Here is a 25,051-nt window from a genome sequence, read left to right as displayed (position 1 = left end):
CTGAGATCAAAGATCCAGAGCACAAAAAATAAAGTTTAATAATACTAATTCAATGGTTGCCTTTAAAAAAAAAAAAAAACACAAAAGGCTTTCCCTTTAGATTCAGATAACTATAAGACTGACTTTTACATTACTTACAGAACTAATCTATTATTTTACTTATCAAATAGTCAATATTTTTAACTAAAAATTTCTAAAAAAACCTGCTCTCACAAAAGTAGCATAGATAGCAAGGACCAAACTCTAAGCAGAAAAGAACTCTCACATGCTTTCTTTTAAGACTATACTTACCAAACAAAGTATCAACCTGTCCAGTGTTACAATGTTGTATTTCCACACCATATCATTGAGGATCTCAATACATTTATTGAGCTGCTGACCTCCTGCAGAGGTAGAGAATTCATACACCAAGAAATCCGCAAATGTCCTGACATGTGCCACAAGAGCTCTGGCCCCAATTCTTTCTAATACTCTATCGCAGAAGGAAAAAAAAAAAAAACAAAACAACAAAGCTAGTCTCTCTTACAAGAACATTTGGAAGCAAATCAACAAATGTCACACTTTTTAAAACATTTTCATCTGATACATTTTCTAAGAATGAATGAGTTTTACACAAATGTTTACTCCTCACATTATTAAATGAAGAGAAACTAAAAGAAACAAGACGACCCATTTAAAGAACAAGTGAATTTCAAAGTTACTAATTAGAAGAAATGTCTCAGGTTCACCAATTCTGATCCACAGTATTCTGTTCAGAATACATGCTTTCGTTACGTATTTTTATGCATATCATCTATGAAGTTATATATTCAGTAGCACAATGCAATTTTATTTTTCTGTGCTATGTACTTAAATACAAAATTAGCATTAAAACACTGGTACAGACCACTATGTACAAAACAAACAAAAAACTCAGTCAGGAGGTACAATCAATCTTAGATGCTACACCACTACCTGGTTCCTTTGTTCTCCATCTTCCAAATTTTAAGAAGTATCTGCAAATTGAGCTCCAATGCACAGGGACTATGTCCTCATAACGGAAAATGCTGCTGCACAAACACTGAAATTGCACCTTTTGTATCCTCACCTGTAACCAATTTGATTAATGTGATCTGTCTCTAGCAGCATCTTCCATAGCAAACAAAGGAAAAGTGGGGGTGAACCTTGAACCGAAAAGCGTGTGATTATTTCATTTTCATTGGTCATAGACTTCCACTTTCGATACTCTTCTTCCACATTCTTCTTCAGGTTAAATCGGCTTTCCTGAGGTACATTATTCTGTTTGAAGAATACCTGGAAGAAAAGTAGGATATAGTGTGACCAAGAGCCTACAATAAAAGTATGAAAGGCCAACTTCAGCCTGACTTTGCACATTATAAGTTTCTACTTCCTTGTACAATGAAAATCCACTAGACAGGATTGTTTCCTCACCCTGACACCATGCTGACTGTTTTGTCAATAATATGTGACAAACTGCCACAAGATTAGAGGCTTCTTCAATCATTAGTTGTGTATTTTTTAAAGATCTGATTTACCTTTAACTAATAGTATCAATTTGCCAAACTTGACTTTAGAATACTTCAGGAAAAGCTAATTCATTTCTGAAGATACATCAGTGTTACAGGCACATATTTTAGTGATTTAACATAGCACAGACAGAAAAAGAATCTCACCGACTAGTAAAGAGCAAAATAACTTGTTTAGAGAGTAAGTTCTGTGTATTTCCAGATATAAAATCATCAGCATAACTATTACCTGCAGTGGAGCTGGAAAACAGCTTAGTGTATGGGATGCCCAGTTATGTGGAGTAAAACTCATGATAGTCTGCAATATATCCTTGCACCAAGTTCCTTGAATTGAATCAGAGCCTGTGAAAAAATCTAAGAAATGGATTGACAACATCAGAATTTCATGCAAAAATAATCCTAACGTTGCCTATTGTTATTTGTTCTGTAGCAACATGCATTAAGGCTCTGTTGTATAAAAGGGCTCACTTTTTGACTAACTTCTCCCATCCCTTCCTACAGAGTCTTATTCCATAGAATAACATATTTTACACTATTAACAATAATGAAATTATTTTTAGGCTTTGAGCTAGAAATAAAGCAAGCACCATTTTAAGATTTTATATTTAATTTTCTTTAACAACAGCAGAACATGCTACTACTGATTAACTAATTAAAATTTTTAAAAATCCTGAGGAAATTAATGACAGTGAAATTGCAGGATGCTACTCTTGCATTGCTTTAAAAAACGGCTCAGCAGTTTTCTCAATTCACAGAATCATAGGATGGCCTGGGTTGAAAAAGACCACAATGATCATCTAGTTTCAACCCCCCTGCTACGTGCAGGGTCACCAACCACTAGACAAGGCTGCCCAGAGCCACATCCAGCCTGGCCTTGAATGCATCCAGGGATGGGGCAAGATTAAGCTGTAGAAATCAAACAAAACTCACTCCCTTCTAGCCTCCAATATTGGTTTAAAATTACATATTGATTTAAAATTACATATTGATCAAAGGCATAAAAACTAAACAGAGAAGCCTTTTATTTAAAGATTTCCTCCATCAGTTTTTCTAAAATCAATTGTTCTCATTCTCCATCAAGTCTTTACACTAAAAGTATATTTTCCCATAAACAAAGCAGCTAGAGAAAATACCCCTCACCAAGCTAACAAGAACTACCCACTGTAACTATTGATTCCTAACACATTAAAATTCACAATAAAAACTTCTCCCTCTTCCCTCCCCAAATCCAAAACACATGCTACTACATCTTAAAAGTTAAACAAACGAGGTGTTGGTTTCTGCATGAGCAACATGCTCTCAATGCTGCATTTTTACTTTTAAATGTCAAGTATCAGTAATCAATCCAAACCTTTAATAATGAAATTGAAAGCAAGACAAAGAGAACAAGATGGTAACACTAGATCTGTGTTTAAGAGTTGATTTTTATACATCACCTGACTTTTGATGGCTTTTTCCCTAAAAATAATGTCAGAATTCATAAGCACAAATTATATATCTTTCAAAATAAGAAAACTGTGAGATATATATTTTGACTGGGTGATTTCTAGGATTTCATGTTAAATGGTATTTTAGAGAAGTGGTCTGACTTCAATCTTCAGTTAAACATCACCTCAGCACACCGCTCTTACCTGTCACATGCGTTGCCCTTGCTAGAGTTAAGATTAAAGCCCTGTTGAGTTCCTCTGACTCTGCTGACAGAACTGTTTTGGGATCATTGAGGAATCGTGTAAACTGTGGTTGGACTTCTGAGCTGCCCAAAGCTGTGATTAGCCTTAAAGCAGTACTCTCAACACTGAAAGAAGGAAACAGTCCAATTAGTAAATAACACTTATACTACTGCTTCTAAGATGCCAAAAATACTCTTTTAATTTCTGCTTCATATGATACAGAACCATTTGTTTTGCAAGTGATGTTCTCAACTTTCTTTCAATAAAAGCACTCAAAAGTTGATTCAGTGAAGATTTCAGGTGCAGAGCACTTGGAAACCAGACTGGAGTTTCCCCAGGTTAGAGCTCCCCTTTGTTATCTTTTGAACACTTTCATCTAAACAAAGATATATGGATGAATATATGCATGCTAGAACAGAATAAAAAAAAACAACCATAAATGAGGCATGGAAATTGCAAAGATACCATCTTGAAATGGAAAGCACTAAGTCATCCTTACTAAATAAATGAAGTATTGCTTTTGATGAAAAGCACTTTATTTTACGGCACTCTGACTGCACGTGCTTTTCACATGAGGCAGTCTGAAGTAATTTAAGAGATTTTCACAATCTCCTGTCTCTTAAATGCCAAAGCCATGTATTAGTTTACCCCAAACTAGCAACATGTCATGTGCACCTAAGTTGTCTGATTCACATAACAATCTTGTCTTTCATAAAGTAACACGTCAACACAGTACTCAGTGAATAAAAAGAAGATTTCCAGTTTAAAAACCATAGAATAGATTGGGTTGGAAGGAACCTTAAAGATCATCTAGTAAATTAAAAAAAAAAAAAAAAAAAAACAGAAATAAACCCAGATTCCGAATACAAACTGAGTATTGTCTGCAAAGGTTAAGTCTGCAGCTTAACCTTTCAAAAAAAATAAGACAAAAACCAGTATTTTTCCATAGAATTAACTGCACATGGAGTATAGAATTTGAACTAGTCCTTCCATCTTTCTTGTATGCAGATTAGCTACTGCTTTAAAGTGTGACTTACACTGATGTAAGAGATACATCAAAGTTTTTTTTCTCCACATAAATTCACACAGAGTCCCCACAGCTTCATATTGATTTCCTTATAGATCCAAGATGAGTAAAATGAGTAAAGTTATTTCTCTGATCTGATTGAAAATTAACATTATTACCAAATGAACTGGAATCAGCTTAATTCTTGTAATGTGCTTATACATCATCTACAGGATGAAACAAGCAGAATTCCACTAGCAGACAAACTAGTCATTGTGACTTCAAACAGCAGGCATTGCTCCTTTCCTACAGTGGAAGGAGCTCAACAGTTTTCTGATGTCTCTTGACATGATGGTGCTGATCTCCTGTCTGAGACAGACTGCTGCAAGCAACTGCAGACGACTACTATTAGCATCTAACTGCAGCTCCAAAACAGCCTGCTGAGATTCCACAAAACACCACAATCACAGAACTAAGAGTGGGAGTTACTTGCATCCTGTTTCAAACGCAGTATAGTTCTTAAACAACTTTCAATGAACAATGAAGAAAAAAACATGTGATTACAACTAAACATGGTAACTATCACTTACCACAGATGAAGCTGGTTCTGATTTCTCTGTGGTACAGCAGCCAAGGAATGAAGATGGCTGAGCAGCTGGACTCGGTAGTGAGGCTGGATGTGATGCATACGATAGCTAAACATTTCTAGCAGAGTGTGCAGAATTCCCCAGGCGTGAGATTTGAATACAGTTGGCAGGAGCTGACCTTACAAAAAAGTTCATAAAATAAGTTTTCCAAGAGATCATGCTTCAAAATGTAACTACAAGGTATACCACTGTGGATAGACAGTCACAGTGAGCTACATATCAGACATTTGATTTGTGAGTGTTTTATTAATTACAAAGAGCACATGCAAGCAGTGTTTTACGGTATCGTACATGTATGGAGCTCAATCTTCTGACTGAACATGTACAGCTAGCATCTGTATTATTTTAAGGAGTTAAACTGAATATCATTTCTGTCCAATTTAGAACCTTTGCTTAAGATTTTTTTTCTTTTCTTTTTTTTTTTTAATACAGAACAACTTGTATGTGCTACTGAACTAAAGGAGAGGGGAAGGGTTGAGGGGAGGGAGCTTTTTTTCTTACTGATAAAGCCTTTGATGCCCAAGGACTCTATTTCCATATAAACCAACAAGCGACTGTAGGTTTCCACAAGAGCAGGAGCCAAGGCCACACTAGACTTTGCATGAGCCAGCTTAATTACCCTTGTAGCTATGCTATGAATCAGACTGAGGAAAGAGAAAATATTTTTCAGTCAAAAAACAAACAGATACAAGTTACAGTGTTTATGATACAAAGCAAGAGATCTATACATAGCATTTTCAAAAACATGAGTATTTCCATACTGAAAATTAATTCCATAAGAATTTGCTTGTTGTTTTTTTTTTGTTTTTTTTTTTTTTTAAAAAAGCCAACTATACCTCATTTTGGCATGAACGGTGAGCGAGTCCAAGAGGTTCATTGGCAATGGGGTTATAGACCCTGATGCCATGCAATTAGTCCCTGGAAGAGATATCCTCATGTTGCCGTTTCCATAAATAGTCTCTACCAGCACGCCCATTGGCAAAGTAAAACACTCTGAATTGGTTGAATAAGCATTGCACAACAAGGCAATCTTGTAGTCATTCATCTGTAAACTTTTGTTTCTTAAACTCTGTTGCAAAAACCTAGAGTACCAAAAACAGATTAAACATTAAGTAGAAAGAAATGAGTACATGTATGATTTAACGATCAGAACCACAATAACTCCAGTTAAAAAATCCATTTTAAAATAATGGGAAAAAATATTTATCAACTGCACAGCATCAAACAACTAGATCTGCCACAGCTTAAATAACTGTTTAGAAGAAAATGCAGCTTGATCAGATTTTTCTGTGAGAGAGATACTTCTGAAGGGAAATACACCTCAAAAATGACTTTTTCAGAAAAAAATTTAGTGTACCACACTTTCCAAATCATAGCATAATAAAACAAAGTAATCAATTTTCTTTCTGAATCTCCATCAGAAGTTAAGAGTTACCCCTTTTAGATGTAATGTAATTTCCTTTAAGGTATAATAAAAGCATTTCATTTTTTTATGTAGTATTTTTACATCAAGATCTTAGTGCTGCTTCAATTCTTTAATAACCCTTACACAACATTTCAGCATAATACCTTCTGAATGTAGACTTGAAGAGTCTTATTCCATTACGTCTACAAACACACCAAAGTGTAACAATAAAAACAACATAACTCACTCATGGTGATGCTTAAGAGAATGAGGAATGGGAATCTGTAACTTGGAGTTGTCGCTATGCGCCTTCCGATTCAGATGAATCCAAATACAGGTCATCGCAAAAGCATGAGTGGACTGGGGTTTGTTGATATCAGGTACAGGAATACACTGAAGAAGGAAACATTCAAAGTGATGATGCTGCATGTATTAATATAGAGAAAACAAATGTAGCCAGTATCCACAAATTCCCACGAAAACTTGAAGAAAGTATAACTCAAAGCCCATCACTACAGTTAAAGTAACCAATCCAGTCACTCTTCTCATAGTTTGTGGTAATGAAACATCTGTGAGATCACGCAACAAACTGTACTACAGAATTCCTGTCAGTCTTAAAACTTCCCTAGGAGGAAAAAAATAGTACACTCAACCTTATCAGCTTGGTACATTGCACATTTTTGTTAACTTATCTCCTGATCCAAAGCAGAAGACACTGTGAAAGCAAACAATGAGGATATCTTGCTGACAGAACTGTTGTGGTGGAGGTTTAATAACTTCCTCTAAACTCTCCCCTACCTCAAGGACATTCATTCTAGAGAAACATAGCAAGCACCACTAGGATCTGATTTCAGATTACAGAAAGAATTTCAGGCAGCCATTAACACTAAAATTTAAAGTGTCACGTTCATTTTCCTTGCACCTGAAAGTATCTGATAATGTAGTCACAGATGTAACAATGAATCTATTCAAAGATGTAACAATGTATACTATTCCTTAATAGTATATTCTCAGGGCTCTAACAAACACCTTCTCAAAACCTTAGTCAAACAAAACTTAGGGACAACATGACAAGATTTTGGTTGTGTTCATTGTTGTTTTGTAATTAAAAAAAAAAAAAGCACTGGCCACATGTGGTTATTGAAAAAACATAGCTGGGACTTACTGGAAATCTTTCATTGAATTATATGCATCTCCAACTAAGCAGCGCATTGATGCAATACTAACTGAAGAACAAAGGTGTATGGGAACTGTTGAGTCATGGCCTGAACCACTGATTGATCACCTGAGGCAAGGACTGGGCCAGACCTGGGAGCACAGGTGGGAGTGAGGCTCCACCCCTCCTAGACCCCTTTTAAGGGCTGACTACTAGTGGGAAAGGATCTCTTTCTGGAGATCCCTCCTTTTTGGAGTTTTCCACTGCAAGCCTAGATCCTCAGATACAGGTGAGCATTTCTTCATTGACTGTCTCTTTTTCACCACGATCACCACGATAATCTTTCCAACTATAACACCTGTAAAGTACCACCCTAGCCATGCTACTCTTCCAACTGTACATTTGTTGACTGTACAAATAGTAATATCTATGTACAAAGGTGTCATGTTGAATAACAACCAAAGAGAAGACTTACTTCTTTCTCAGGATAAAGGAGGTCAAAAAGTTTCATAACGGGAAGGAAGTCAGCCAGCGCGTTCTTCTGGATGCTGCCAGAGATGAATTGCAGTAGCACCCACATCAGATGGTCTCTTCCTTTAATGAGGCCACGGCCTGCCAACTGTCAAAAACACTCAATAACAGACAAATGCTGCAGGCAGGAAAAAAAAAAATCACTGCAAAGATACCAATAAAAGTAAAATGGCTCCAATTTTCAGAGGTTATTTGGCATTTTATAGCACAGTGTAAGCAGAAATACATGCCAGACTTTCAGAAAGACGGTGAAAAGGCAAGTAGTCACAACACAAAAAACACTGCGTGGGCCACAGCAATTAACAGTAAGATTTGAAGTGTATTTAGCTCTTCAGGGACACCATTTTGAAAAACAAAAATCAAAAACAAACAAACAAAAAAGCAACTTAACTATGTGACTTAAATTGTCACATTGCAGCCCTGTAGTACTGCAAGAGATAGCAGCACATAGTGGGTTTTATATTAACTCCATTTTAAAAAGTCTCAGAATCCAAACAACTTGAGTTTGCTTCGCCTGGACTCATCTAGACATACCTGATTTTCATGTACATGTATGTAGTCTTATTTTTAGTTTTAGTTTATCTGTAACAGCAATTCTTCAATAATGTGTACACGACTTCTAAACTAGCTTGTTTTATTTTTAACTCATATTTGTGTAATTTTGTGGTATAGCACCTATTGTTTCAATAACATTATTTTTTTACTTCACCAAAGGCTCATTAACAGCCATCATAGGAAAACAACCTAATTTTAGGGCTACCAAAACAGGCAAAGAAAAACTATCCATCAAGTGGATATACACTACATATAGAACATTTGGATATTCACGTAACTGTGCAAAGATACATAGCATGTTAGAAATTTTATCCACGTAGCTACAAGTCAATTCTACAGCAAGTAGAAATAACATCTTTTTCATTCCATCAGCACCACAACTCTTCCAGAAGAGAACTCAGGATATTGCTGATACACTGTAACCTTTCCTACCCTTTCTTAAGACTGACTGACACCACCACCTTCAGAATTCAAAAAGGAAAGGGTAAATACTTGAAAGTGCATCACTTTTAACAGTATTACTATGAGGAAGTAGCAATAACTTCAGATTATAATGCTATTGCCACAGTAATTGGACAAGTGATCTTGGACCAGTTAGAAAAACAAGACTCTTGCATCCACCTACAAGGCATGTTTCTTTAGCTCATTCATTGCACAGGTATTTGCTCATTTGAAGCTCGATATTGGATGCAGCAGCACAGCCTTGGGTCTTCTTCTGACTTAAGCTAGATTTACCTCCCAGTTCTAGCAACTAACATATTTTGAACCCAAATATAATACAATATCCTGTAACTGAAGAAACTAAAATTGACCAAATTAATCACAGAATCATTTGACTTGGAAGGGTTCTTTAAAAGTCATCTAGTCAAGCTCTTCTGTGTGAAGAAGGGACACCTACAGCCAGATCAAGTTGCTCAGGTCTCTGTCCAGCTTGATCTTGAGCGTCTCCAGGAAAGAGGTCTGCACCACCTCTCTGGGTAACCTGCTCCAGTGCACTACTCTTACTGTAAAAATCGTTTTCCATATATCCAGTATAACACACTGTAACTTGAGAATTCAGGTCACTTCTACAGAGCACATCATGAAAGAAAAATGTACATAAGGTACTTCTTGTAAGAAGTAATAGACGGTGAGCATGTTTATTTTTTAAATTTAATATTTTTACTATCTCTCTTACCAGCAGGGATCGATACAAACAATTTACCTTTTGATGGAGTGACAGGACCATATGAGGAAAGCTTGCAAACTGAAAGAGCACAAAGAAAATGAGCTGGCTGGAGAGATGCTGCCACAGAAGCTGACTGGTTCCACCATCGTCAAACTTCTCTTCAGTCTCAGACCGTTCCATGGCATACACCACAAGATCCACCAACTGGTCCTCCAGCACAGGGCAGCGCTGCTTGTGCTGTAAGGCAGAGATCAGATACAGTATTCCAAAAGCCTTGCCATTAACTGCAGAACTCGCACAGTTGCAATTATAATACAGTATTTTGACAGAAGGCTGGGAAGCATGAAATGAAGTCTGAACTTAAGTTAAGGATAAGCCACTGTGTTAAAGCTGCACTATGTTACAGGTCACGGTGTTTTTTACATTTTATCATGCACTGCATTATTCTGTACTCAGTTCCAAGAGACATATCATCAGTATGCAAAAAAACATCTGGTATTTCTAGTCTGTACTTTCAGTAAGTTTGTGCAGAATATTTATTTTTTGATCTTACACTCACAGAAAACATAATTCATTATTTTAACACACTGCTGTTTGTTGCTTTCCTTTGTTTTCCCTCTCTTCTTTAAAAAAATTTCAAAGTAGAGATCAACAATACTGCCAAAACGAGAAGAAGCATCCCAACACACAGTACAGGCATTTAATGCCAATTTCTTCTCTTTCTCACTCTCACTTTGAGCTCACCTACAACTAGCAGCAGAATTAATACTCCTAAAAGTAGAAGTCCTACAGACATATCAGCTGGTGCAATACAGAATCAAAAAGACTTGAAAATTAAGCTAAGTGGTACGTTCTGTGTAATTACTATTCTGTGCATAATATGTACCACAGCGCTGAACTCTTTACATGTTGGATTTTGATTGCTACTATCTCCACAGAGAGCTGTGAAAAATGCACACATCATTTTAAATAACACACCTTCTCCAAAGATCTTCAGCAATAATCAAGTAAGAAACACATTACATATATTCAGGTCCATATGTTACTACAGATGTATATATACCAGGACCATCACCAATAGTCTGAAACTCATATATGAAGACCATCAACTTCAATGTCAAGGACAACCACCTTTTATTACCCTGTATGTTTACAGTGCTGTTACTAAGGACAAAAAGCAGTGTGGAATGTAACTTATTCCAGTTAAATTCACAGTGCTAGCATGATGGGAATAATGTAACTTCTGTTTGTTTCATTGTGATCTCTTCAGGAATGGTCCCATTTTTCTTCCATTTTCAAATTCCATTTTTACATCTAACACCTGTAACATAATGCAGCCTTAAAGTAAACATTACTACTTTAAATGATACAAAAGAAAAGGAACTGAGCTGCTCAAACACTAATCATGAAAATGCAGTTTGCCTTACTAGAGGCCATAAGGCATACGTAAAAACAGTTTAAAAAGATTATCCAAATACTCAAAATATTTTAGGGATGCCTTAGATGAATTCTTTGACTTTCTTGCCAGGCAGCCTAAAAACCTTTTAATTAATAAAGTAAGAAATAACAAAAGGAAAGAGAGATGCTGAAAGGGGATGCTTGTTCTAACATTCATCAATGGTAATCTTTTGCCATAAAAACAGAGATTCTTCTTAATAAGACATAATATGCAAAAATTGGAAAAATTGACAAAATATAGTGAACAGCATCCCCTGTTGCATGCTCTTCACCAGCCCCAAACTGCAGAAAGCTACAATTCTAGCTGTATTTTCTTGAAGCATGCTTAACACAAACCTCTAACTATAATAGAAAGCATCAGTTACTGTTTCACCTTCTCTTCCAGTACACAATGCCATTATTACAGATCAACCACACTACAGGTTTACAGAGAGCAATATTAACACTCCAAATGAGAATAATTCCATTTCATTGTTTTGGGTTGCTTTTGTTTTTTTTTTTTTCCCCCCCATTATCCCATCATCCCCACTCCCCCAGAGCAACTACTTATGAAGCAGAGCAGGGTGCAACAGACAAGACTACAGACTAGTTTATAATCCAGCATGCAAAACTACTACGTACAGGGCTTGAAATTTAATAGTTTGCTAAGCACTGGGTTAATGTCCACAGGCCTAATCATGTTAGGCTATATTAAATTAGGATCAAGTTATTCAAAGAATACAACAGGAAAATATTACTGTTAAAAAGAAAGCCAGAATTTCCAGTAGGAATTTTTACTATTCTTAATAATTCTAAGACTGGGGAAAAGTTTATGAGTGGGAATAATTGAATTCATCCTTTTTTTCTGAAATTCATCATTTCATTGTTTTACAGTAGCCTATGAAAAACATAGCAGAATTTCACATTCCATCTTGTTTAACTAGTTTTCTGGCATTTTTTGCATATTTTCAGTGAAGATATTCAGCACAAGTTTTGTATCTATAGTTTTTGGATTACTCAAAATAAAATACTGCACTTGCAAGTGTGTAAGCAGGATGGGGGTCTTGTATTGTTTTATTAAGCACTCATAACTGAAATACAGCATCTCAATATGTATTGAGACCTCTGAGAGCTGACTTTCCTAAAAAATAAACAGGAATTTGTGGTTTGAAATGCCTAAAAAGAGATAAATTTTGTATACGGATGTACTTTATATATGCGGAAAAAATACAACATTCAAAAACCACTTTGGTTTTTCTTTTTTCAAAAAAGAAAATATTGTAATTTTGTTACATAAACACATTCTCCATTTTGCTTTGGAAACAATCTTTAAATGACTGACAAATACATAACAGCACTGAAAACACTACTAAACCATAAAGAAATACAGGGGAAAAAGAAGTTCTACTGTGACAATTTGATACTAAAACTTCTCGAGACCAGCCCTCCAACATTTCTGAAGTACATCACAATTGCTTTTTTTTTTTTTTTTTAAAGACTATCCTAAAAATAAAGTATTCCAAGAATTCAGTGAGGCTATCTGCAGATTATTATTGTTTTAAATAATCTAAAGAAACAGCATTTAATATTTTTGAGCTATATAGCTAAACTTAAGAATGGATTCAGGAGGCCAAACAGTCTAAGAAACTTGTTGAGAAAGAGTTGTCTCCATATATAATCCAGCTCAAAGTTTTCACATGGAATGACAGTACAATCTGATCTCACTTCCATTTTCCAAAATTATACGCCACCAAGACTCAAATCTAGCCTTTTACATTGTTTTATTATATCAGATTCTATTTCTGCTAAGATTATTGGGCATTCTAAAGTTTTTCTCATTGAATCTTACTCATTTTCTAATGAGAAAAATACACACTTAATACACAGACAACCAAAAATACATCAAGAACAGTAATCATACCTCTTAGCCTAAGTATTCTGCCAAGCTAACGCTGATAATATCAGAAAGCAGGTCTCCAACATCAATACACAATATATTAAAGAGGGAAAGGAAAGTCAGGTTTTGCATTACATCATTCCTTTCACTTGATGTTTTAATTCTACTGCCACAATGCATGGACAGGCATTAAATAAGTGTCTTTCTCAAATTGTTCTGGTTGTAGTTAGGAATGACTGCAGCTATACTTTCACCTGGGCAGAGTATGGTACAGGTAATCTCATACACTCATACAGATTACTACTGATGATTTAAGAATCACTAATATTATAGCTCCCAATTAAATGTTTGTATAACATTACAGAATCAAGACATGAAAAACTGTCTGTGTTAAAATTTTCCTCAACCCAGAGAAATCAAAGTTCAACGTAAACTTGGAGTCACCTTCACTGTTAAGAGGCAATGCCATCCAGACTAATTATGTAAGATAAAGGGGCTTATTTTTAATGCAAAATTGTATGCACATAGAAGGTCAAAATGTAAATCAGAATGTTCCAAAGTAGTTTCATGACTGTTTTAAGACATTACTGAAACATGATTTCAATATGCAACTGCTTTAAGGACTCCTTTAAACAGGATCTCCAAGTTTAATTTTAATTTGGCATCAGTGTATTAACATACTCTTAACTGTTAAGCATCTTCCAAAGAAAAAAATAACAATTAAAAAAACCAACAGACTGTGGCTATACCTCAACAAAATTATTTAAAAAATAATTTTAAAAGAAGGGAGCATTACTCCAGCCAACAATGAATATAGAAGGGACACAATAGAACCATGCTTCTTACAAGCCATTTCACATAGGTATACGAAAGAAAATACAACCCCACTCAGAAGTATGCACTAGCAAAAAAAGAAAAACAACAAAAAATCACCCCTAGACTCCAACAGAAGGAATATTCTGAAGTTGGCATTACTACATCTGGACTTAACCCTACATCATAAAGATATATAAAAAGCTCATAAAAATCCCACAACAAACCTTAAATTTCTGAAAGGAACATATGAATCTAAAAACATATCAAATTTTACCTTCATGTTTCTCTCTGCAAGGTTAGCAGGACAGCTGGGTTTGTATTTTCTACACAACACAGAGATGGTTCAAGTGAACATTTTTCTAATATATATTTGCTTAGTTAGGACTGAACCAGAGAACTTCATTGTTCATCTTCAACAATATTCAAGAACTAAGGCAAATTTCTGATTTGCTGAACCATACCTAGATTGTGATGCCAAAAGATTCAAATGAAGGCTCCAATCCTGCAACTGGATCTGTGTGAATAGTTGGTAGGGTATACAAGCAGCTTCATATAAGTAAAAGGAATGCCTGATTATCACTTTGAGGTGTTTCTGTACTTGGTTTTGAAATAAACTTGGTGCTATTTGCAATGCTATGCATCTTATAATTGTGACAATCAATGTATACATGTTAGTTCCGTTCTAACAATAAAATACAAAATTAGCAGCCATTTTACAGAAAACACCAATGCAGTTACACGACTTTAAAAGCACATTTTTTTGTCAAATGGCTACATTAACAAATCCAACTATAAAGTCAATTTGTACCTAGAAGTGATTACAACTATTGCTTTAAACAACATATATGTTTAAGTAGAACATTTAACATTTCCTGTTCTATACCACTGCACTACCCTACTCTAAATTTCTATTTTGACTCATAAATTTTCAGCAACCTAACATCCCTATGCTGGTGTAGTTGTAGCAGCATAGCTAGCTATAGTTCACGTTCTGTCAGCATTTCCTTTATAAGCTACATTCTTCAAGTTTGTTCCTTGGCCATAAAATTTCATGCTAGATTGAAACTTTGTGTAGAAGCTCCTACACTAGAAAGCAAATTTTAAGTAAACTTCAATATATTTCATTACTTCAATCAAATTTCCTGTATTTATTTTTAGAGGACAGCAAAGTAGAAATCAAAAAACCAGCATTTTTAACATTGACAGTTTTTGATTGTAAGGCACAGATAGCTTAGAAAAATAAAATGGGTTCAAGAAATACTTTTGTGTAGATCTTGTATAATTTATCAACTACAAGATACGGAGGAAAAGTCTGATTTATTACTAAATGTAGACACAGAAATAGACACAGAATACAAGTACTACTCATCTGATCACTAAACCTAGCAGCTCATTTCTGAAGTCCAACAGTTCAGCTGCTTTAGGAATCTCAAATACAAAAGATTGATGTATGCAGCATACCGTTTACGAAGATGAAGGTATGTGCATGTTCAAAACCATTATCTTAATCCAGAAAGAGCATCCAGATGGAGCATTCGCGTATTTCGCTTAAAATGGGAAATGCATACACAAGGTTTCAGGATCATGTAAATTTCATAGTCAGGTGACAAATCTGAAAAAAGTTTCTTAAATGGAAACACTGACACAACCTTCACTATAGTATTGCAAACAGCAACGCTATTTTATAAATCTTCAAAAGATTCTTTTTTTTTTTGAGTAGGAATTGTTGTAGCAAAGGATCAACTGTAAATACAGTACCTATACTTAAATTTCAAACAAAGTCTGCTTGTTTGATTTTCTCAGGCCTGTCATTATTCTTTTGTTTTGCTTTGTTTTTAAAGAATAAAACAGAAACCAAAGAAAACATAAGTAGGCAAATTTTAAAGGAGCTACTTCTCTCAGTACTTTCTTTTACCTAGTTTGGAGGATAACATAATTACCTGTTGGGAAGTTTGTTACAGAGGGTTCCTAATAAAAAAAATCCACTAGTAAAGCCTTTCCTTATTATAATTTTTAGTTTAGCTTTTTTTCTTTTTTTTTTTTTTAAATAATGATTGTATTTGCAGGTTTAAAATTTTACTGTCATGTGCAGTGGCTGTTTTTCCACTTGCACAAGGAAAGATATTGAACTATGAATCTCTACTTATCTGAAAATTCCAGCAGAAAAAGTTCTTGTCACTGGTAAAGGAAATGGTAGAAGTTCATTCCAATCAAAATCTTTGCATCACAGGATCACTGACTGTCAATTTTATGCTACATCTCTCAAATATCAAGAGATATGTATTAAGAATTTGTCCTTGGCTAATGGTCCTGCCAATTTCAAGCCCTGACTGTACATGTATTCTCTAACTGGAATCAGTGGCTACAAAGCGGCCAGCGTATCGTTAGTCACAATACAACAGTAAGGTTGTGAACATACCTGAGCAATGTTCAAGGTCTAGAGCATTGGAGGATGGGCAGGACAAGACAGGACAGAACAAAAATAAAGGAAGAAAAAAAGAAAAGACAAAACAGTGACTATGAGGCCAGCCTCAAGGATCCCCAAGTCAGACTAAGCCCTCCCAGTTCTAAGATATAAAAAGAAAAAAAAACAAAACAAAACACAGATTTCCATTTCTCCAGTACTATAACACGTCAATATAACAAAATACAATGTTTTGAAAACTGATGTGAACAATAACCGTTCTTTCTTTTTGAGCTAGCAGTCTCGTACTGTCTGTCAAAGGTGTACTTGAGGCTGGCCTTATAGGAAAAAAAAGCAATGCAAAAAAAAATCATATTTTAAATCTCTATTTTTCAATTTAACATTCGTAAAGCAATATACAAATGATAGGAACAACAGTGTCCAATTAACCTAATATGATCTCATCAAAAACTAAAAAATAAAAATAAAAAAAACTAAAAAATAAAAATAAAATCACTCTCTGGACCTAAACTGTTTTGCTTAGTTAGCTATAGCAAAGAAAAGAGAAAAAGAATAGTGCAGATTCTATGCAGAATTAAATCACATGTTACAGCACAGTACAGTACCTGCTTATTCAGACCTAGCATATTGCAGACCATATCCCTCGAATACGGCTGTTCCAGCACATATCTCAACAAAGCAGTCTGTGGCTCAAACAGATCCTTCAAAAAAAGAAAAAAAAAGCAAACACACACAAACATATATTGCTTCAAGACTATGGTTAACATTATCTCATTTGACTGAATTAAGCAACACAGCAGCGAGCATTTTACCCACGCAGAATTATCTGTGCAAATCTTTTTTCCGATATCCAAAAGAAAGGAGGAAGTAACCACTACTCCTCAGAGCTGGGGTTATTGGGATCAAATAGAAAGACGTTCTCTAACTAACAGCATGCATTTTGAAAACAGCCTTGAGATGCTGCAGTCTCAGTTCTTTCAGTATGCCACTTTTTCGCACACCAGAGTTTTAAGTTTGTCTAAGCTAACTTACATTTGAATTGTAAAATAATCTTTCCTATAGAACAACAAAGAGTACAGAAAAAAGAAGAAACTATTTTCCCTTTTTCTTTTTCCCCATCTCCTCATTGCTAAACTAACTTTCATTCAGCTCTCTACTCTTGCTTACTGCCACATGCATACATTGACAAAGAACATCAAATGTCTTTCTTCAGCATCCTGTGCAGCAATTACACCACATGCTACTTTGAAGGTAACCCACATAAAGTTTAAAATACGTATCACAGCAAAAACATCTATAACTGTAATGTTAGCTTGGCTTTAACAGTAGAGTATCCTCCACTAAACTTCTTTTTCTCCTTATGATACAAAACCTTCAGATTTCTTGAATATTTTATGTTTTAGAAGATTAGTAAAGCATACCTTATCATATGGTAAGAGACCTTTCAAAGGAAAACGAAGAGTTGTAGGATCCAGTTTCCATGAGTTACACATGGCACCTGAGTTATTTACCACAGGAAGAAGACTACAGCGACCTATATGCAATGAAACATTATGAATTCTAAAATAGTGAAGTTTGCCTACTGTTCATCATTCTGATGCAAAAACTGGTCTCGGCCACTTCCAAGCTCTCCTTCAACTTCTACAGTTTAAGTCTTTTTAGCATGGCATTGTTTGAAGTTGATTATTGTTTCAACTGGAAGTTCAACTTTTCAGCTAATAGGATATCTAAGGAATTAAACCCCCATCTATTCAGATTGAGTACACGGAAAATAAAAAGTATTTGCAATAATTAACACTAACTCCCAAGGGAAAAAAAAATTATAGCACTTCATATTGTGTGGCAAACCATAAAAACAAACAAAATAAAAACTTACTCCGTAAGGTGTCACAGTGCTATTCTACTCTGAGAGGAGCAACTTCTGTGCCCAAAGAGCTTCCAGTTCACTCAAAGACCACTCTAATGCCACTGTTTGGTCTAGGGATTAAATTTTGGTTAACTAACCCTTTCCCCAAAAATTGCATTACTAATGTTAAATATACAACCTATTATTTCCATTTTCCTTCTTTCATCCCCTAAGATGATGCAGGCAAGTATCTGAGAGCTACAGGTGCTCCACTGGAAACTAAAATAAGAAAATATTCTATGGCTAACATACCAGCAAACCTGCAGTAGCTCAAAATCCTTACACATAGAAAAGTTATGATTTTCCTCCAGTCTATTCTAGTTAGAAATTATTCGGCTGTCCAGGTAACAAAAGTATACTTTCACTATCAACTTGTAGTCAAAATACAAAAACTGAAGGGACCCCTAAAACAAACTGACAAAAGGAAGTATACTACATGAAACAAATACAACAAAGTTTTGTCATTTGAAATGAAATAGTTAACTTGTTTTGAAGTTGTTCTCTTACCACAAATGGAATTTATTCTTGCTGTAGGTCTGAAGGTATCCACAAAATCCGACACTAAATTACCTAGTAACTGGGTGAGAAGAGGAACAAAAATAGGTTAAGAGTTTAAGTTGCATATACTGATAAGGAATATTTAAGACTAAAAACATTTATACATTTTAGTAAGATAAACAGAAATCTACTAAAAACTAGAGATTTTTAAATCTTCTTATGTTTGATTAAAACAAAAAAAAAAAAGACAAGATTTAGAGTTTTGCTCTATGAAAACCAATTGCATGATTTTAGATCTCATCATTACCCAGTGTGGAAGTTTTCCTTCAGGATATAGTTTTCTGATTTCTGTAACTGCAAAGTAGGCAGGTAACAAACATGCATTTCTTTCTAAAATGTAGGCTACCACCTGTAAGTAAAAAAATATATCAGTGTAAAAAGCCTATGAATAAGACAAACAAAGATGCAGCCTATATACTAGCCTGAGGTAGCCCACAAAAATATGTATCAGTAAGAATTCATACACTTTTTCTTAAGTTGTATTCTGATACTACATTAGATTAAAAGCTGTTTTTAGTTGTATTAGTGTATGCTAGCTTTGTTTAAACCCAAGTAAATCTATGCCTTTACGCCTGCCTACATAACACTGAAAACAACTAATACTTTCACTCACTAAGAAAAAAGAAGGAAGATACTAAGATTATCTTCTCTCATTCAGCTTACCTCAGTAAGTCAAACATGAGATCTGACTCTTCCTTACCTACAGCATCCCCCCAAAACTCCTTGTATGAGGTATAAAACACAATTACAGAAACAATTAAGGCAGAAAAAAATCATGTCTTTGCTGGTGATCTATACCAACTCTCAAAGTCTGGGTATTAAATACTGATGAGTGGCACAAGAACGAGGCCTGTCTCCCTTTATAGTGGTATATAAAATTCAGATAACTACCTCTCTTGCTGCTAAAAGCTGCTGCACAACAGCTGAGCTCACAGTGTTTGGAATTGTTAAGATTTTCTCTAGGATCACTTTCAACAGATCGCGTACACCCTAGAAGAAAGCAAACAACATTAATATTCCTTGACATTCTTTATTTCTGGCAGAACGATTACACAATAAATGTGGTCAGACAGCATTTTCAGCAAACTCAGTTGTTTTTTTTACTAAGTGTAGAAGGCACACTGCTAGTGAGAATGTGAATGTTCATGACATTAAACTCCTTCTGGAATTTCACAACCAGATGGAATTTCATACCCCAGATGAGAATAATAACTGTTACAATTCTATGAGCATCCAGAGACAGTCAATGAGCTTATGTAGATTGCCTAAAGATCAATCCTGTGAATTATGCTCTAACAAGCTTGCTAGCACTGGTGAGGTGGTACTCTGCAACAGATACTTGGTATCTGTTCAAATCCACTTGTGTTGGATTTGCACCTTGCTAAAGACTCAGCTTTCAGGACCCTTTTCGTACATAGCAACAAGAGGCAGAGGAGATGCAAAAACTTTGGCTTTACTGCTTGATAGTAATATATTTCTATGTGTACCACTTATGCAACTGCCTTAGGGTTACTCAGCTTGTAACTAATAAAGAGATGGAAAATGACAGCATAGTAAAAAAGAAAAGGAGAGAAGAAAGAGTTGAATATCTTTACAAAATTACCTATTAAGATAAAACTTATTTATGAAAAAAGCATTAAATCTGGTCTCACTGAACTTTTTTTTTTTTTCCATTTCATTAACAAAGCATTCAAAGTTATAAAAACAAAGCCAGAAAGTAATAATTTTTCTCATAAAAAAAGAAACATAGAGAAGATACCTTGTAGTCTACACCTCCAATGATCTTCCGTATCAATTTAAATGTCAGTGCCCACAACTGTGTCCTTTCCCATTCAAGTGTATCAGAGTTTATCAGAGACTCACAAACCATCCTAGCAGAAGACAACGCAAGAATAAATGGCAGATAATAAGCATGTGCACTCTAGCAATACTTCAAAATAATCTCACAGAACATCCTCCAACACTACAAATTCCATGTATTGAACTCACTGCATCTTAGCTTACCTGGGTGGTAAAAGTCCAGTTTCAACTGCCATTGCTAAACAGTCGTAAAGAAAAGAAATTCTTTTAGGACTGTGCTGACTATGAATGAATCTTACAATCCACTGGACACACTGCTCATGGGATTCCTGAAAAAGCAGCAGAGGGGAGAAATAGTGCATTTACAAGTAGTAAAACAAATAATAAAATTCATATAAAAGTCCAATTATGAAGAAATGAAACCGACAGAAGAACAGGATTTAACAAGCTAGAGTCCAGTTGTCCAACATCCAGTTTTCCTTACAAGTCATCTGATATAATACTGGAAACATTTTCCACTGAAGACATACTTTTCTATAGTCAATTTTTTTTTTTTTAATATGTGAATTAGCAAAGAATAGATTAAAATAGAATTGCTTTATATTATTCTTCAGAGTTACAATCAAATTCACTGAAAATGAAGATGAGTGCATTTCAGTAAGAATGACTGTAAGTGTCTAGCTTTCAGAAGGTAATTTTTAAACTTTTTTTTTCCTACTTACTCACTTTCACAAAAAATCTTGTAACAAACAACTTCTTTTTTACTGTTACACTTCCAGTTGGTTATGTTTATTAGAAATGCACACCAACTTTTTCTAAAAAACTATATTGACTCTTTAAGGTCAAAACTAATAACTTTCTTGCAAATATTCTTTACTATGCCATATCTGAAATCAGATTCTGAATGACTAGAAATAGACCTTATACCTGAAGTATATACCTCAAGGTTTCACTATACCCCCATCTTCCCCTCCACTGCCCCCCAAAAGTATACTGAAGAAACAAATGAAATCTTAACCTGGGAAAGACTGCTCCAGAACTGCCTAAAAGCACCCAGGCAGCTGATCAGTTTCATTCTCTCATCTTCAGGAGTGTCCATAAACATACTAATTCAAATAAGAAAATTGGTTATTAGCACTACACCAAAGGAAGAACACAAATAGAAAAATACACTTACACAGAAAGTCACAAAAATAAACTAACATTTACACTCACCCAGGAAAAGCTTCTTCTATTACCTCAGTTTTCTGCAAGAGAAAAACCCAGAGTGAGTTACTGTGAAGATGCTCTCTAAGAATGTCTCACCACCAGGACACAACAACACCGAAGAAAAAAAATTCTACTGTTTCAGGACTGTATCAGAAGCAGATGCATTTCTTCTGTTATGCTAGAGTCTCAACATTGAGGTTGCTTGCTTTGAGGACCCAGACTAAGGCTCCTCTCTTTCTCTCCCTATAAACACCTATAAATTATTTTATGTCCCAAGGTTGGAAAAATTGTTCAATTCTGTAACTATAGCTCTTCCTTCACACTTAGAAATTAAGTTTCTACGTCATTATCCTAATGCATAGGCAACATTCTTTAAAACAGTACCCTATAGATCCTTTTGCTTTCTATAGAAATTTCATATTACACTCATATGTGATTGGTAACCACTATGTATTTTCATTATTACATGGAAGAAATAAAGAGTATGTGAAAAATAAAGGCATTTTGGTGATCCTTCCCAAATTTTGAGGCCTGGAAACACCTCAAGGGCATGTGATGTTCATCCACTGTGCACAGAAACTCAAGTTTCACTGCCATCCAGCCAGTCAGTAATAGAAACAGTGAATGTGACAACTTCATATTTTCTCAGCTGCAAATGCAAGGAAAGCTTAAGAGTTTGTTGTTGTCCCTAATAACTTCAGGCAAAAAAATACTACTAACAAAAAAAAAAAAAAAAAAAAAAAAAAAGGCAGCGACCACACAGTCAAATCATGGTGTTAAACATGTGAAAACAGAACATGAATGACAATGTCAAGAGCAAAACAAACAAATCATCAAGTGTGAACAAAAGGCACTCTTTCATTTAAAGAAAAAGTATATCCTGCATTTGCATTTTACAGTGCACACGCAGAGAGAAAAACTCAGTGTTCCAACTCCTGAAAACCACCATTTTCACATCAGCTGGGGAAGGACTTTTTATAAGGGCAGATAACAACAAGACAAGGGGAAATGGCTTTAAAGTGGAAGAGGGTAAAGTTAGACAAGATATTACGGATAAACTCTTTACCGTGAGGGTGGTGAGACACTGGAACAAAGAGGCTGGGGATACCCTCCTCCCTGAAAGCACTCAAGGCCAGGCTGGATGGGGCTTTGAGCAAGCTGGTCTAGAGGGAGGTGTTCCCGCCTACAGCAGGGGGATGGAACCAGATGATCTTAAAGGTCCCTGCCAACCCAAACCATTCTATGATTCTGCGATTTTCACTTGCATTGCTCTAGCAGACATACGTATCCTTTCCAGACCAGATACTGCCGGTTCTACCTGACATCAGTCAAGTTCCTGTTCAGGACATCCTCAGCCAATGCCACCCCAGTATTTCTGGCCACAACACTCACTAATACCCACGAGCTACCCAAATACACTAAGAAATCGCCAACAGGGTTGCCTCGCTAATTAATTAACTCCTAGCTCTGCTCATCTTCTCCTTATAAGCTCATCTTCCTCCCCTTCCGCAGCGCAGATGGCTTCTTCCTCCTCGCGAGCTGCCCCTCCTTCGCGTCCCGCCGCGACGCGTCCGGGACACACTCACCACCACCTCTTCGAAGATGCTCTGCAGCTGCGTTTCCATGGGCACCATAGGGATCGCCATTGTCCCAGCGGCCGGGCCCTCCGTTAGACGGACACGGAGGCGCAGAGCGCCCCCTCCGCCGGAAGTTCCCTCCCTCCGGCTGTCACGGAGTTCCGGCGGGGCGGGGTGGGCGCAGCGCCTGCGCGCAGAGCAGTGGGTGGCTGCGTGTTTCTGCGCGTGCTGTGGTTGGGTGCTGGCTGTGAGGGTCTGCGCTGCATCCCTGCACCGGCACTGCTGTTAATTCTGTCAGAGCGACGCGTAGGAGGAGTTCTTGCGCGCTGTGGGCAGACTGGCTGGTCTTTTACCAAGTGGTAGTGCTCAGGAGAGATACCTGCCGTAATTCAAACTCAAAATCCATTCCCATCACAGGATGGGAAATGGAGCCCTTGGGAGGTGGTGTAGTGCATCTTATGCCTTGAGGATCCTTACTGCTAGCTCACAGGCTAACAGCAGTTCCCAACCATGCCTTCAGCTGCAGCCCTAAGATGTAACAAGCCCACTTTTATCTTTAAAATTGGATTATGAGGTAGTCTCAACTCCCTAAGATGTCCCAACAGCAACTTAGCTCATGAATTAATTCCTCATCATATTGGGTTTGTGTGCCAAAGCAGTAGGAACTGCAGAGATGTTCTCTGTGAGCAGGGACCAGTGCTGCCTCACATCAGATGAGAGCCAGCTCCAGCTGCTCCAACAGGGACCTGCTGCTGGGCAGAGCTCAGCCGCAAGCAACGCTGTGTGTCCCTTTGGGAAAATGAACTGAAGAAAGGGGAAAGAGGCTGTACAACAGCAACTGGGAGATGTGAGCGAGAAATGTGAGAGAAACACCCTGCAGCCCCCAGGGTTGGTGCAGGAGGACGGGAGGTGATGCAAACTGTAATGATATTGTTAAGCTTGGTAAGTCCCCTGATGGATGACCCTGTAGTTTGTTTAGACAACAGGAAGAATCTGTGTTTTTGTACCAAACAGATAAAGAGAGTTCTGTTAAGTCTTTGTACCAAGTAGATAAGGAAGTTCTGCTTGGAATCCATTGTGAAAGCAAGTATTGAATATGTACGTTCCTCTGGGAAAACCTCTGTGTATGTAACACAAGTAATGTGTTTAAGCTGAAGATCTTTTGTGCAAAGTATGCATGACTGGTGGAGCTCAACCCCCATGCATCCAGCTCGGATTATAATAAAGAATGCCATCTTTCTAACACTCCAATTTAAGTTTTAGAGAGTTTCATGATAGACCAGTTTATGGTATCCAAGGTGCTCCTGGAGCAGTTCCCTACAGCCCAGTAGTTGTCCGTGGTGGAGCAAGCTGTCTCCCTGCAGCCCATGAGCACCACACGGAGCTGGTCTCCAGGTGAAGCTATAGAGGAGCCCATGCATAGCAGTGGATGAGACCTGAAGGAGGCGTAGTCCATAGGGAGCCCCACAGGAGCAGGGCCTGGGTTGGAGCAGCCCTTGGTGGGGCAGGAGGGCTTAAGGAGCTGCTGTCTGAGGGGACCTATACTTGAGTAGTCTGCTTCTGAAGAATGAGCACCATGGTAAGGAGATGTGTTGGAGCAGTGCTTGAAGAACTGCAGCCTGTGGGAAGCCCATGTGGGATTAGTTGAGGAAGGATGGCATCCTGTGGAAGGGACCCCACATTGGAGCAGAAGCAGAGTGACCATGAAGGAGCAGCAGAGATGAAGCATTATGGAGTGACTGCAGCCCCCATTCCCAATTCC

The 25,051-nt window shown here is 36.6% G+C and overlaps 1 protein-coding gene across 3 annotated transcripts in view; it reads right to left on the bottom strand.

Moving 5' to 3' along the window:
* The window catches only part of MED23 (mediator complex subunit 23), a 33,691-nt gene extending 10,224 nt beyond the window's left edge, over window positions 1-23,467 (bottom strand). Inside the window, exons 1-21 of one of the 3 annotated variants that reach the window (XM_031610551.2) lie at window positions 23,299-23,467; window positions 21,719-21,750; window positions 21,522-21,609; window positions 20,708-20,832; window positions 20,463-20,574; window positions 19,595-19,693; window positions 18,951-19,052; window positions 18,653-18,722; window positions 17,661-17,773; window positions 16,845-16,940; window positions 16,234-16,251; window positions 9,701-9,901; window positions 7,886-8,029; window positions 6,502-6,647; window positions 5,686-5,931; window positions 5,351-5,493; window positions 4,793-4,967; window positions 3,158-3,321; window positions 1,756-1,880; window positions 1,088-1,293; window positions 292-472 (exon numbers count right to left, since the gene is read on the bottom strand). In XM_031610551.2, coding sequence (XP_031466411.1) covers window positions 292-472; window positions 1,088-1,293; window positions 1,756-1,880; window positions 3,158-3,321; window positions 4,793-4,967; window positions 5,351-5,493; window positions 5,686-5,931; window positions 6,502-6,647; window positions 7,886-8,029; window positions 9,701-9,901; window positions 16,234-16,251; window positions 16,845-16,940; window positions 17,661-17,773; window positions 18,653-18,722; window positions 18,951-19,052; window positions 19,595-19,693; window positions 20,463-20,574; window positions 20,708-20,832; window positions 21,522-21,609; window positions 21,719-21,750; window positions 23,299-23,358 — 2,646 coding nt within the window. In that variant the 5' untranslated portion in view covers window positions 23,359-23,467. Of the gene's footprint in view, window positions 1-291; window positions 473-1,087; window positions 1,294-1,755; window positions 1,881-3,157; window positions 3,322-4,792; window positions 4,968-5,350; window positions 5,494-5,685; window positions 5,932-6,501; window positions 6,648-7,885; window positions 8,030-9,700; window positions 9,902-16,233; window positions 16,252-16,844; window positions 16,941-17,660; window positions 17,774-18,652; window positions 18,723-18,950; window positions 19,053-19,594; window positions 19,694-20,462; window positions 20,575-20,707; window positions 20,833-21,521; window positions 21,610-21,718; window positions 21,751-22,778 lie in introns of all 3 variants that reach the window. The other 2 variants (XM_090135793.1, XM_031610558.2) reach the window with 2 other exon arrangements.
* Between the last annotated feature and the right edge of the window lie 1,584 nt (window positions 23,468-25,051).

Source organism: Phasianus colchicus, chromosome 2, assembly GCF_987193195.1.
Source record: "Phasianus colchicus chromosome 2, bPhaCol1.hap1.1, whole genome shotgun sequence".
Taxonomy (NCBI): domain Eukaryota; kingdom Metazoa; phylum Chordata; class Aves; order Galliformes; family Phasianidae; genus Phasianus; species Phasianus colchicus.
The sequence above is the reverse complement of the archived record's forward strand: the minus strand, read 5'-3'. Positions and strand labels throughout refer to the sequence as shown.